The sequence below is a fragment of the Molothrus ater genome, chromosome 14 (assembly GCF_012460135.2).
Source record: "Molothrus ater isolate BHLD 08-10-18 breed brown headed cowbird chromosome 14, BPBGC_Mater_1.1, whole genome shotgun sequence".
NCBI classification, from domain to species: Eukaryota; Metazoa; Chordata; class Aves; order Passeriformes; family Icteridae; genus Molothrus; species Molothrus ater.
Window position 1 is genome coordinate 7394788 of NC_050491.2, and position 15291 is coordinate 7410078.

The 15291-nt window shown below is 44.5% G+C and overlaps 1 protein-coding gene across 1 annotated transcript in view; it reads left to right on the plus strand.

The window, feature by feature from the left end:
* The window catches only part of MAMLD1 (mastermind like domain containing 1), an 81533-nt gene extending 68615 nt beyond the window's left edge, over window positions 1-12918 (plus strand). The window contains 4 exon segments of the mRNA XM_036402274.2: window positions 8953-9099; window positions 10368-10449; window positions 10738-11231; window positions 11233-12918. Of these exon segments, the coding sequence (XP_036258167.1) occupies window positions 8953-9099; window positions 10368-10449; window positions 10738-11231; window positions 11233-11757 (1248 nt within the window). The 3' untranslated portion in view covers window positions 11758-12918.
* The last annotated feature ends 2373 nt before the right edge of the window (window positions 12919-15291 follow it).

Below are 15291 nucleotides of genomic sequence, written 5' to 3' on the forward strand. Positions count from 1 at the left end.
ATAGGAAGGCTCTTGTCCTCTGACTCAGTAGAGAAGCAAAGGCTTTAGAGGCTTGGGAATTCACCTGTAATGATCCCAGCTTCCACTTCTCCTTCTGACAAATTGCATGCTTACACTCTCACGAGCTCACCCCAGCTGTGTGTCCAAAGGGACACTTGTGTGGCTGAACTCCTCAGAGTTTTGCATGCACAGCACAGAGACAGGGGTGTTTGCAAACAGACCCCAGTTTCTTCGTGTCTCCATGGCTAGGACTGCTGGGGCTGTTAGAGGCACCCAGGTAAAAGCTCTCACATGGTTATTTGTGAGGCAGATGGCTGCATACAGCAGAGCATATCTCAGAATCCACCACATCCGCTCAGTAATGAATTTTCCAGTGCCAAAAGATAGGCACCTTGTGTTGGAGATTAGAGCCAGGACCTTCAGTCTGCTGTTGCCAGCATCTGCAGGCAGAGATCGGGGACGAGGCTGACCCCCAGAGCTAATGCTGATTATTCTCAGTCACTCAGTTATTCCCTGTTTCTTTTTGGTGGTTCTTTTGATGATTCTCAATTTCATTTACCCTGCCTTTTTGTTTTGTTTTGTTTTGTTTTCTTGGTTTGGTTTTTGCTGTAATCCAGAACAGCAGTCTGCTTCAGAGAAGATGCTCCAGAATTTATGGCAAGTCATATCTGATCTGTGTAGAAATTCCATGTTCAGTTTTCTTTGTTTTTAGCTTGGAACATTGTGCAATGTGCCTGAAAATCTTTCTTTACCGGTCTGTTGACTTCGATTAATGAACCCACATACACCTAGTGATGTTTTATTATCACTCACCTATCATATGGTGTTATAGCAGCTGGTAATTTTTGTGCATTGACTGCATTTTCTTTTCTGCTTGATAGAAAACAGAGTTGCTCCAAGCATATGATAATGCTGAATGGGGGGATCCCAACTTCTGACCCATAGCTAATATCCTGCAAGTCACATGGAGCTACCGGGGATTCTTGAGCTGGAGCTCGAAATGCCTGTGTTATCAGCAAATAAACACCATTAATTGCTTCTAATATGACATGCAGTGGTTAAATGACAAGATCCTTATTAATATGTGTGTATATCAGCCTTTCAGTGTGGATGAGGGGGAGTATGAAGTGGTAAAATTATTTAAAATTAGTAGGGAGTATTTACAGGAAGACATAAAGAACTGTCAGTTGAGGAAAGCAGAATTTTATGTTCTTGTTCTGGATGACCTTGCTCCAAGGACAAATCAGAGCTTTATGAAATGAAGCTGCAGATGGCTAGTCTCAACTCTGTAATAATGAAATGACACAAGAAAAAAATGAGACATCTAACAGTTTGTAAATACAATCTGAATGGAAAGGGAGAAAAGGGATTTTTTAAGGGGAGACTGAGTTGACTTGGTTACAACAGTTCAGCTTCAGGTGTTTTAATAATAATTTCCATTTAAAAACATAATGGAATTGCTCCTTGTTCCCCATACTCAAGGTCACCTTAACACATTTTTCATTTTTAACATTGTCAATATCTTGGTTTTAAAAATTTGATCATGAGGACTACCTAGTCACAGCCTTCTCTGTATCCATTATTTTAGCATATTATTGATCACTGCATTTTGTTTTGTAATTTGTGGTGATTTTTGACACCTGATTTTTGACACCTGGCAGAGGATCTGATGAAACCCTTTTTAGGTGTTGGACTAGTTTCATGTGTTAGGAAGGAGTAAGGGTGTGAGAAGTTTAATACTGAAAAAGTGATGTGATACTTTGTGCCAGAGCATGCTTTGTTTGTGCAGTTACATGAGAAATCAGGAGTAATTATGCTGGGTTTTGCATGTGGGGAGGTTTTCATGCAAAGGTCTTCTCAGAAGTTGTTAGAGAGCCAGCTACTACTGAAAGTGAAGAAGACTTGGGCATCTGCCTCTGCAAATTGATCCTTTGCATGGCAAGGAAAAAGAAATTAATGTAAATGTTAACTTGGAGAAAGCAGGGGATTTTCAAAATCTCAGTGATCCACACCACCTCACTGCAGTTCACAGAGCTTTTCAGAAATGGGCAGGTAGAGAACTGATTTATCCCATTAGCTCAAGATTTTCCGACTTTCACTTTGCTAGTGTGAAATCTTCAGTATTTCTTTTATCAGATCTCTCTGCTCCTCTAATACATAAATTTCCCAGCCAGTCATTGCCCTCCCCTGTAGCAGCTTCTGCTGGGTGTTGAGCTAACCTGACTCCTTTGGAATCTCATTGACACCTCTGAGAGCATGACTTGACGTAACACAAGGATTGCTCGAGTCAAACCACTTTATAAGATACAAGATATTGTAGTTTGTCATCACAGCTAGCACAACCTTGTAGAGACAGGCAGGACTACTAGCTGAAATTAGGTGAGATAAATACAGTTTTAGATTATCTCATTCAATTCATAGGCAAGCTGCCCTCCATGGGAACAAGAGCGTGGTGTCAAGGGTTGGACAATCACAGCAGCTGTACAACCCAATATAAATATATGTTCTGGGCAGAGAATTCAGTTTTGGATTGTGACTATATGTTATACAGAGAGGTTTGCCTTGCATTTGGGATGGTGGATCAAAGTGGTTCTCCAGGCTACCTTCACCCATGGTCTGGGAGTTTATCTGGGCCAAAGATAAAGAACTACTTTCAAAGGAGCTGCTGTTGCTGGAATCTTGATCACACCTCTCTACAAGCACTGCAGTCCCTGGAAGGTTGTATCTGTCTGTTACACACCAACTTCTCCATTCTCAAGCTCTTATCTGTTCCCAAAGCTGTTTCCCATGTTCCTTATAACTAGATTGGTAATACCAGTGATTTCCACATGCCTGCTAAAGGATGTATTTTTGTCTAGGAGAAAAATCCCCATTGCAATAATCCATTCTGGATTTTCTGTCTTTTGGTTGCTCTGGTTGCTGTTGCTCTTTAAGGACATGTTTTGATGGATGAAACCAGCTCTGACAATATTGGTAGTCTTTGCACAAAAGCTTTATCTAATTCAATTATTTTTTTTAAGAGGGGAAGTTTCCATCATATTAGAATTGTGGATGCATTTTAAAAGCACTTTGGATACTTTGATGGAATTTTGTTTTGTTTTGCACAGCATGAAGTATAAGAACAACTACAGGGAAATCAGTGTTTCAACTGCTTTGCTGGAAGGCAGGAGGAAGATCCTGGTAACATTGCTACCCAGGTGGGGTGATCTTGTCACTGCTCCTAGAAAGGAAAGAGGACTACCTTTCAAGGAAACTGTACATGCTCATGCTGTATGAAAAGAACAAAAATCTTGGAAGATTGTTTTTTAACCAAACCATATACCACGGATCACTTACAGTCTTCAAACAAAGCCTTTTCCTGACTGACAGCCCCCAAGATAAGCTTAGAAACTTGAGTCTGGCAGTATTTCACATGCTTGTGTAACAAGTAAATGGTTGAAAGATGGGTAAAAAAAGCCCAGATCCACCGAACTGCACAGTTTGTTTTATCAATGTTCATACATTGTGCTAAAGCAAACACGCAAACAAACAGAAAGCTTTGGAGCATTTCTGAACTGAAAGGCTGTTTTATCTTGAAGAGCATCTCTGAATTGTGAGCAGAATAGAGGAAAAAAAAAGACAGAAAACTTTCAAAGAGCAGATGGAGAGTTTTGTTAACAGCAAGGAGCAGAGGCAAGAAGCACAAGTAGCCCCAGACTTCTGCATGGAGCAAATGACAGTGGCATCTCACAGACATCACACCCTTGAGGGGGCTGACATGATCCTTTTGACAAACTGACCCTGGATTTTGTTTGCTTTATTTGTATGCATAGGTCACTATCTTAGTATCTAAGTGCATTAACAGCTGTGGAGGCCATGAGCCCTCTTTGTAAAGGTGGCATCTGGGTTTCCTGTGGGTATGCACAAAGTCCCTACACACCAGGAGTGTACATGTGGCTTCTCTGTCATTCTAAGTCATGAAACTTAAAACCACGAAGTTGGGTGAGACAGCTTTAATACTGTTGGTGTTTAATGGCTTAGTCTGTAGTATTTGCAGCGTGCTTGTGCCTGGGGTCTCAGTCCTGGGCTTCAGGATGAAGCTTGAAGTCCCCACCAAAGAGATGCAGCACAGCTCCTGGATGAAAGAGGATGCATCAGGGGGCAGGTGGGAGTGCAGAGAAATGCAGGGCCATTAGTTTGAAACTAGCATTTGCATTTTCTCAGCAGAGTACAGAACTCCCTGTTTGTAACAGATGTTCTAAAAATACAGAACAAAACTTGGTTTGTGAAACTTCACCCCACCCCCAGGGAATAGCTGTCCCTGCCACGAGCACGGATCGCCCACGAGTCCCCAGCCCAGGAGCCAGGGCCTTAGAGCAGGTCAGGAGTGGCTCTGCTCAAGTCCTGTAGCCATGGTTTTCTGGTTGCTTCTTGTGTTTCTTATTTACTATGTGATAGCATGATATATACTTCAAACTAAGTTACCTTTGGTTGCCAAAAAAACCCCAAACCTGGTGGAAAAAGCAGTTTGTCCTGCTCATGTACTTGGAGCAAACATCCACCCTGGCTGCCCCATTTCCTTTAGTCTTTTGTTTTTATGCTGTGGCTCATCTCAACAGCCTGGTTTAAGCTCTGAAATCACTGGATTCAGCTGGATGCCCCATTGGAAGTAGAGGGAATATTTCTCAAATCAGCAGTGTCTTCTGAAATGGAATAAACTTTTTAAATTCAGGTACTAGAGGTATTTTAAATGAGCCCTTTTTCTGTTCCTCCACTACTGCTAATGCTTTCAGTTAGGAAGTGCAGCTCTTCCCCAACTCTTCAAATATCTACTGAAATTTGCAGTGCTGCTTGCCTCTCTCTCAGTAACCTTGCTGTGACCTGGTTATCTATTAGAACCACAAAGAATTCAGTCTCTAATTAGTCCATCTGTTAACTATTCAAATTCATGACTTAGTTTTATTGTCTGAGCCTTTAACATAATGCTGAATGGTCTCACCTGGCAGCCTATTTCTTATAAAGCAAATGTGCCTTTCAGAAAGCCATTTTGGTGCAGATAACTGTCTTTTCAGCATTGGACAAATGAGACTGTCTAGCAGCCTGCAGTCCCCTTCCTGCCCTCACTGAAAAAAATTGTACATCTCCAATAGCTCTGGGCTTAAGTCAATACAGTTTAACATGTACAATTTCTTTGTTATATTCTTTGGAGTTACACTGTAAGAGCAGATGGGAAAGTCTAATAATGATAAATGAATTTAGTATTTTCACATAGTCCTAAAAACAATGAATGCTCTTTATTAAAGATTAGAGGGTTTTTTACATACTTACCAAAGAGTGATTACAGCTCTGGTTCAGCTCCTCAGAAAGTCTTGCTTTTAAATTCTTTTTGGACTGTTTGTTAATGAGGATTCAGAGGAATTAGGGGCCATAAATTTACTCATTCTTGCTTAAGTAAAGCCACAAAGTGATTCCTGCATATATCACTAAGTATTGAGGACTGAAGTTTATCAACCACGTTCACACAGAACGATTCATCTCCACACTTACTTGCTGCAGCTGTGCATTTTCTGCGTTTTCAGGTGATGGGGCTGGAGCTTGTCAGTGGATTTTTGGGGGGATGTCAATTCATAAATGTCCATGGCAGGGCTCAGTGGCACCGTGTGCACCCTTTCCACCCAGCAGTGCCTGAGTGGCTGTTGGAGCAGCCAGGCTGGCCCCAGCTGGGCGCGGTGAGCGGGGATGTGCCAGGGCATTGGTGCCACTGGGGGGCCATGGCCTTCACAGGGGCACTCGGTGCCTGAGCACTGACAGGAGCCCTGCACCTTCCTGCAAGCCTGGGGTCTGACTCTGTTCTGCCCTGCTCTTGGAACTAGGGTATGAGATACTAAGTCAGAACTGTGTGGTTTTCCCCAAGGCCTTTCTGAGCAGAAATTGCCCCACTGGGGAGCCTGGGGAGTGCTGCAGGAGCTCTGGACCTGCTGTGCCACTTTGCCTGGCAACAGGAACACATGTTCTCAAACTCACTCTCCACTTTCAGGTCTGTGTGGTATCCCATTTAGTTAGGGATTCTGCCCATTTTACTATGAGTTTTGGGAGAGGAAAACAGAGAAAAAAAAAACATGATACCCACATGCAAATGCTTTTTTTCTTTTTTCTTTTTTTTTTTTAAGTCAAAGAATCAGAACCTCCCATAGCTCTCTGCACCCTCCAGTGTAACTGCACAGCTGAGCCACACAGACTCTTGGGTGGGAACATCCACATTCAACATTCCCAGCTTTGGCAGCAGAATCCTCCTCTCTTTGCTGTCTTCCTGGATTTATAATGGGATAAAACCAAACTACAGACGAGTTAAGATTATGGCTGCTTTGGCTTGGTTTTACTAGGGGGAGGAAAGTGATTTTTCTTGGGAAGTGATGAAAAGGAAAAATGTTTAAAGTTCATTAACCTTTGGTACAGATTGCAGTGTCCTTTAGACTACACCATAGCTATTCTTAGTCATGACGTGCGAGTGGTTATTTTTTATTGTACAGGAATACAGTAGTTCCCACTAGTGGTGAAAAGAGAGAACTTTTTCCTTTTCCTTTCCGTTTTTCTTTTTCGTCTTAACCTAAACGTGAACTTGTAGAAGTCAGGATTTCAAACTCACTCTTTGGCTTCTCAGCTATGCCATTTTGTCCTAATTTCCCCAAAAGCAAACTGCATATCTCTAGATTGTTTCTTTACTGGCTAATTAAGTGTTATACAACTTCGCTCTGAAAAACTCAGCAACCCATTCAGTGTATTTGCAAATGAACTTTGCTGATTGTCATTATTGCTATAGGGTGCCTGCAGAAAATCCCATATAATTAAGCAGTTGTACCACCACAGCACAAGAACTGCAATTAGTAATGTGATTTACACTTCTTTACCATTAATAATATGGAAACATCAACATTATTTTCTTGATGATGTTTAGGAGAAATTAGAACGAGGTGGACATGATTAGGAAAAAAGACTTTTATGTTATAACTTGTTAATGCAATAGCCCAGAGCAAGACATCAGAATGATTGTCCTTGCACTAAAGCTCCTTTGCTTCAGTAAGCACAGACCCTCTGTGCACCACAAGACAAGTTTGGAGGAAATTGAATAGATGGCAGGGATTTTGGTGGTATGAACATTTCAGCGTCTTTCATGTGCAGAGTACACAAACTGAATCTCTCCACTTTCAAATATTCCCCCAGAGGCAATCTGCATTATTCAAAGCTTAACTGTGGTTGCAGAATCCTGTCTGACATGAAAGCAGACTGCCAGCTTAAAATGAACTTTCATATTTACATCTGTAGTAAATCATATTTACTTTTTCCTCTCCTCTTCTCTTTCTGTGGGAGAGAGGGAGTAAAATGGGTAGGAGGGAAGAGGGAGGAGGAGAGATGTCCAGCGGAATTGTAAGCAAAGCACCAGTAATAAAATCTAGTCTTACGAGACTGCCCATGAATAGGAATGATAATGAGAGCAGTGATGAGCTGCAGGTTTGTGTCTTTTAGTAAATTATCTAGCAGGCATTTACATTTCATCAATTGTGCTTTTGCATAATAGACCAAAGTGCTACAACAAAAGGAGGCGCCATAAAAATGAGTAATTTCAGCGACCTTCTTGGTAATCCCTCTTAGAAAGAATGTCTTGGAAGGAGTTGGATGATTCCTCATGGTGAAGCCTCTGTGGAAAGGTGCCCCAGGCTCAAGGAGCTTTCCTGGTGACAAATGCCTTTCAAGGCTTCCTCCTGGCCCCTCTGAAACATGGCTTGTATCCTGTTTTCTCCATCTGAGCATGCTTCTAATTGTCAGATGTCAGAAGGCAACAACCATTTTCTTCTTGCTTATCTCCTGATAACATTGATTCTCAAACAAAGGATGTGGGCTTCCACTCTGAAAACAAAGGAAGCGTGGCCCAGCTAAGGATGCTGGATATAATATACATACTTCTCCCTTCCAATAATAACAATACATCATAAATAATGTAGAAGCTGGATGTGAAAACAGAGAACAGGGAATGCGCTGGTGCTGCTGTTCCTGGGTACAGCACTCACGGGATCTTGTCCTTAGCAAGGCCTTGACTTCTTCCCTCATTTTTCTCTTGTATTTCCCTGAATACCTGCCAGCTCCTAAGATGTTTAGAATTCAGTATTTTTTAAATTCTTTTTCCATTTTGGGTTGTGTCTTCATCATGTTCTGGTGAATTATTTTTCTCTCCTCCGCATCGTACTCTTTCTTTGGAGGCAAAAGCTCAGCTGTCAAAGTCAATTTGGATCTTTCACTGAGGACTCAGAAAGAGGCTGGTTTGTGCCAGGCAGGAGCAGGGCTCACTGCATTTATTACTGATTTGTGCTTAGGCATGACCTGACCCTGCGTTTTTGTATGTTCTCTCTGCTTTCACAGTGACCTTCTTCTTGTTCATCTGATCTTGAAACCCACAAGAACCACTTTAATCCCAGGCCCACATCTTCCTTATCTCTCCTGGTCCCAGGTCTGGTGGCACCTTTTCTGTTCCTTTGCCTTTAGTTTGCTCTTTCCCTGTAGGTTTTTCCTCTACATTCACATGCCAAATCCTACCCTGATGCAACTTTCCTTTCCTTCTGTCTTTCAGTATAACAGTTGGAGAAATTGTGAGAAATGTGATGCTTTACTCCCACCCCTTCTGCCAGCCAGGCAGCCCTGTGACTACAGCAGTGGTAGTGAATGGGTCCTCATGGCCTTGGGCAACACACGAGGAATTTTGGTTCAACCTTTAGCTTCTCTCACTTCTTCTTGTGCTGATCCTTAGAAATCAGAGCACTCCCCCACCTCTCACTGTCCTCACAGGGCCATGTGAGTCCATGAGGTGCTTTGGCCTTGGGACAGCTGAAAACTGAAGAGAGGGCATCAGTAGAGAGGATAAGGGCTTCTGTTGGTACCTCCCTGATGAGATTAATTTCCTTTTTTCCTCTTTCTTGGCAGGATCAAAGCCCTGGCATCGTTGCCAGGTTGCAGGAGCCAGGCTCCATCCCGAGCGGCGGCTCCGTGCCGGCACCGGCCACGGTCAATGGGTACACGATGAGGAACCATCTCCTGAAGCAGCAGATCATGAAACGGCAGCTGATGCAGGTACAGGGTGAATGCCCCTGTGGGCTGCTGTGCTCTCACCTCACTGGGAGGGACAGGACTAGCTGGAATGAGGAAATCATCAGTCAGCAAACACTAAGAGTGACTCTGGAATTGCTAGGCTGAGTCAGACTAGGCTGTGGTGAGTCTAGCATGAAGCCAAGAGAGGCCAAGGCCAAGTGCTGCCCTGCCAGAGTTGAGTGCAGATCTGCCCCCTCATATGCAAGGGAAGGATTTGGTCACCTCCATATCCCTGATGTCATTTTTGGTCAGCCACAGAGTTGGGAAGGAAGATGCAGAGAAGGGAGGCTTGGAAAGTGAATCAGCCCCCGAGAGATGTTCTCCATGCTTGCCTTTCTCTCTGGTTCCCTGGGGATTTAGCAGAGCAGATGTTAGGCTCCAGTTTGTCCAGGACTTGACTGGTCTCTCTAGCAACAGAGGCCCCTGTAGGAGGTTTGCCACAGGCTGTGTGAGGAAGCTGGGATGGGGAAATCCCATAAATGACTTGGGTAAAGCAGCTCTGACCATGTGCCTCTGACTTTCTGAATGTGCTACTGGATTTGGGCCAAGTAGATTCATATCTGTGGATGGGAAAAGAGATGAGAAGTAGCTCATTAAAACCATCAATGAAGTCCTGTGCTGCTCCTTGATCAGACTCCCTTTCAAACCCAACTCTGCCTCCCTGCCATCACTTGGCTTCAACTTTTTCTGGGCCTCTCTGACACTGGGGGAGCTCCACCATCCCCAGAGAGCTGCCCAGGTCACAGCTGCTGCCCACAGCAGGGATGTGAGTGCAGTGCTGGGTTCTGGAGCTAAATGGTGGGAGACTCAAATCAGGTCACCTGGACTAGCCCAGCAATGCCTTGCTCAGGGAGCACCTGCTGTGGATCCCTGGCTCCTGTGTTCTGGTTAGAAGTGGCAACCAGCACCCAAGGGGATGGTGCAGCTGGGCAGAGCTTCCAGCAGCAGCACACTTGACTCATAGGCTGGTGAACACAGGAGTCTCCATGTTTGTCCAGCTCCCCTTTGGCTGCTGGCACAGCATCTGCTAAAGGTTGCATTTCCCAGTGCTGGGCTGGCATCAGGACACCTCTGCAAGAAGGGGAATGTGAGAAATTAAAATTCAGTCTGGAATGAACTGTCTGGGCTGAGTCTCATCAGAGTAGAGGGCTAAAGGGAGAAGTTGTTAATGATAGTGGCTACACCTCAAGTGTCTGCTGCTCTTTTGGTTGTCAAGAGACTGCTTCACTATTACTCCTCTTGTTTTCCAGGAAAAGCAGAGACAAAACATGCTGGGAGTAACATCTGAACAGAGGAGCTTGTTTGCAGCTCAGCAGATAAACCAGTTTCAAGGTAAGGAAAGAAATGGCCTGAAAATGGTCTGAAAATCCTTGAGGTGCCAAGGCCTGGTGTCTGGTTAAATAGAGACACTTAATGATTCTCTGCCCTGAATTACAAGCATTTTGCATTTTATCACATATTGTGAGATTCCCGTTTCCTTATGGCTCCAGTATAACTCTGTTACAAAGAACACAAAGGAGAAGCCCCCAAGGCAAAAGAAAGAGAGGCAGTTTTTAAAGGTTTAGCCATGTTTCCAGGGTGAATCTGTGCTCACCAGCTAACGTGTCTCTTTGTCCACAGCCGTGCAGCAGCCCATCCCTGCTGACTGCAACCAGGTGCTTCCCGCTCCTCCGCCCAACCACCGCATGCTGCCGTCAAACCCAGCCATGCTCCAGAGCACCCTGGGCTCTGGCATGGCCTCAGCCCCCGCCAGCCAGAGCAGCGGGACCATGGTGATGATTCCACACAACCCTGGCAAGCAGCAGGGGATTTTCCCACCTAATTCTGACTTTAACATCCCGCTTCGGCCCAGCCAGAACTCACTAGGCATGAACTCGGGGTGCCAAACTGTTCACAGCCACTCCACTGTGAGGCCAGGAATGCCCATGGGAGGCTTCAGTTCTGGCTCCTTAGCAAATCACTCTGCAACACAGCAACACCTGAGGCAGCCGAGCATGCCAAGAATCCCCAACGTCTACCCCAACTCATCAGCCCAGATGTGGACACCAACTACTGTGCCAAGAATGCCAAATCAAAGCCAAATGGATACCAGCATGCAGCAGTTTTCTGGGAACACAGGTGTTCTCCAAACAGGGCGTGAGGCCGAGCACACCGGGTCAGGCGTTCTCCCAGCAGGCTGTGGTGCCACCAAACCAGATCGCTCCTGGCATCCAGGTCAGGCAGATGCAGAAACTGAGCATGGGACAGTCTGGCCAGGGCTTGAGCTCAATGAGTAATCAGAACTTGAGACACAATTTAACCAGGGGACCGTTGCCAGCTATGAATGTTATGAAATCGTTGCCCCAAGGAGTGTCCAGTTTTAACCACCTCAATCCTGCCCCGGGGCTGGGCCCGCCCAGCTACCCCTCCACTGGCCAGCCCGACGCCTTCAGCAGGATGAGCAGCGCTGCTGAGCTGCCCCAGTACGACTTCGTGTCCCAGCACAGCAGTTCCATCATGCCTGCCAACTGCAGCGACACCGACTTCCTCGACTCCCTCATGAAGAACAGCAGCAGCAGCAACGACGAAGAGTGGTTGAACAATCTGACAATGATAGATGACATTTTGGGACAGCATGCTCAAAGCTCTGGACACGTTTAGCTCGGAGAGAAGCAGCCTCGTTGTAAATAACACACGTATGGCTTTGAACAGAACAGACGACCGTGAAAGCCACTGCCTCGTTCGATACAGAGGGAATGGACTCAGCCAATTCTTTGCTTGCATCAAAGTTTAATATTGGCAGTTTTTCAGATGACTGTATATATTTGAATATTTTGTAAATTATGTTTTCCTAAACCTTAAATGTAGAAGTATTTATACTTCTTTGCTGGACTCTTTGTAAATAAATCTATAGCATAACTTTTGGTTTTATTATAGGGATTTCATTATACCTTGTTATAAATATGCAAATAATATTGTTAGTTTCAGTAATACTGTGTATTACAGCATAAAATACTTATGTTTTTGACATAACTTAACACATGATCTAGGGGTGTCATTGCAACCAGACTAAGCAGAAATCAAATGTGGCATTTATTCTCCCATATCAAGAGGAAAGATTGAAAAGTTGCATTAAAAAAAAAAAAAAACTAAAAGGAGCTGCTGATTCCTTTGTCCCTTAGTCTTGCAGACCAAACGTGGTACACAGGTCCCATCCAGGCACCCAGTGCATTCAGGGATCTGCTTGCAGAGATCCATTTGCCAGATCCTGGGCATGTTCTCAGCTTGACACACTCCAGTAGGTCACTGTCCTGCAGGGAGTGTGTGCTGGTGACCTTCAGTGCTGATGCTGTGTGCCTGGGGTCGCAGGCTCGGCCTGGTGTGGCCCATGGTGGCCACGCTGGACAGGAGGTGCTGGGCAGGCACTGCCCAGCTTCCAGCCACTGAACCCTTCAGCAAAAAGGAAGCTCTGGTTTGTGCACCTCTACCATGTATATTTGTAGTGTACAGGTGATTTGTTCCTGGTTTTAAGGCTTTTCATAATTTCTGTTTTAATGTAAGACTTTTTTCAGGGGGAAAGTCTACAAACATTAATAGTTAATTTTTGATGTTTTCCTGTCAGCTACTATTGTCCTCTGTATATTTAAGAGTCTGTTTATAAAAGATTCGCTGTACTGTAAACTTCTTAAAATGTTCATACTTTGTGTAATCATATTTTAATAGTCACGTCATACTTCGCAATACATTTGTAATATAACGTCAGCTTCAAGCACAGAATGTTTTTTTCTTCATACCATAATAAACTGCCAGGGGAAAATTGCATATCTTTATGTGCTCATTTTTCAGCTACAGTGTTTTGTACCTGCAGATATTTGAATTAATTTGATTTGTCCAGGATGCTACAACATCAATCTAATAACATGTACAAATGCATGTGTGCTGTTGGTAGGAGCACTGGGCCAGACAGAGAGTTTAAGCAGGCTTTAATTTTATTTTAAGGTGGGATTACTGAGGCCCACTGTCCTTTTCAAGTATAATTATAGGTGAATGTGAAATTAATCTCTGTTGGGGTTTTTTTTTACATAGCACCATGTTTATTTAAGTGACAGTTCTTGTGTGTAAATGCCAAGTGTGAGGCAGTGAGAAGGGGACCTTGCTCATTCTGTGACACCTGCAAGGGCAGTGATGGGTACAGAATGTTACTCCTTTGACATAGAAATTGTCTTATGGGAGAGCTGGTGCCTGTCCTGGGGGAGGCCAGGCTGAGAGGAGGGGTAAGAAAGAACAGGAAAACTTTAGCAATGTTAAATAAATGCACAAATAGAATCTGGAGGTAAAATTGCCTCCATTTAACTGAGCCAGATTCCCCAGCTTCCTGGTGGAGATGTGTTGTTGCTGCCCTTTGTCAGAGGCACACTGTGGGCACTGAAAGCCTGAGGAAATCTCCTGGGGAGATTCCTTGCTGGAGGGAGGGGTTTGGCAAGGGTTCCTGTCCTGAGTGGGTCCTTCCAGGAGCCTTTTCTCCAGAGCCAAAGGGCAGAAAACAACTCCTGAAGTCAAAAATGAGAGGGGACAGTCAGGGTTTAAAGCAGCCAGGCACATGCTCTGCTGCTGCTGGTGGGCAGGAGACCTCCCTGGGTACAGCCACTCCAGGCTTGCCAGAGAGCCTTGGGGGTTCCTGGTGACAAAGGCACATCCCACAGAGCCAGAGGTTCTGAGGGGAATGATCCCTAACCAGCTTCATCTCCAGTTTGACGTGTACTTGTATGAAACCAGAGTGAGGACAAAAAAATCCAGTTTTTCCAGCAAAGAAAACCAAAGCATTGCCTAAAATATGCTGTAGAACTCAACAAGTGTCTGAGTAAGGCAGAAATGCTGACTTGCCTCTGGACAGCAGAGAAGGGGAGAAATGCCCATGGGTGAGCCTGTGGTGAGGACAAAGGTGAGTTTGTTTGGCTGTGAAAATTGGCACCATTTCAGCAGCTTTTCTGTCGTGAGCTGTGTCCTGCCAGGGCACAGGGAGCTTCAGGGAGTGGCAGGTCTGACACAGGTCTGGGATCCAGAGGCACTCAAGCCCTCCAGGCTGGCAGCACAGCAGCCACTAATGGCAGAGAAGGCTCTTGCCCACATGGTCCTCTTGGGAATATTAATAAAAACAACAAAAATGTCCCCTTTTCGTTCTTCATTCTGTTTGTGTCAAAACACACTTCATCTTTTCAGTTCTGCATGATTTGGGTTAGAAACACTGTGGGGAGGATGTCTTCAAAAGCCAACTGTTTCCAACAGAATTTTTGTAAAACAGTTTATCTTGTACCTCTGTTATGTATGCACTTGTTTTTACTCTGGGTTTTTTTTTTGTTTACCTTTTCAGCTGGTAGAGCTTTTCACCCCTCCATATCCCATTCCTAATGCCTCAAGAGGGAATGATGATCCTTCCTTGCCACAGAGGGGTTGTTGGAAGAAGAACTGGACTAAGTATAATTATTATTGTCTTGCTGGTTGTATTTGTAAGTACTCTTTAGTAAACATGTCTTTTGGGGAGTTGGCACAAAACCACGATGACCAATGCCCTGTTTGGGTTGCAGCCCAAGCACAAGGCTGCTGCCTCTCCCTGGGTCAGCTTGGGCTGCAGCACAGGCACAGGGAAGACAGGGCAAAGGCATGATGACCACAGACAAACATTCCAGCAGCTGGAGTACCAGCACTGCAGTCCTGGCTGGGGTCAGTTAATGTAAACAGTAACTGCTAATGACAATTAATTGCCTGTTCTTTTCTAAAAAAAACCCCCTACCTTTGTCTGTACTTCACCTTGCCTTTTCTTCTCTCTGTTTAAAGTGTGAAAATGCTCAAAGTGTAATCCTGCCTTCACTCTGACAGTCTGTGTCATTAAGGCAAATAGTTACAGCTAGTAAGGGCTAGTGAACTGTAGGACTAAACATATCTGCACAGTTCTCCTGCTCTATTTACTGGACCAGCAGATCACCCCACAAGATGTACATGGACTTACACTGTGAGCCAAATTCTGCCACCATGCAGAGTAAACACACAACAGATCTCCTGAAGGCAGTGGTACAGTATGGGATTTATACAAACACAAATAAGAGCAGCATGTGGTGCTCTGGCAGTGCAAACTGAATTTGGATTTCTAAAATAGTTACAAGGAACGAAGTGTCTGACAGCACTCACTGTTGAATG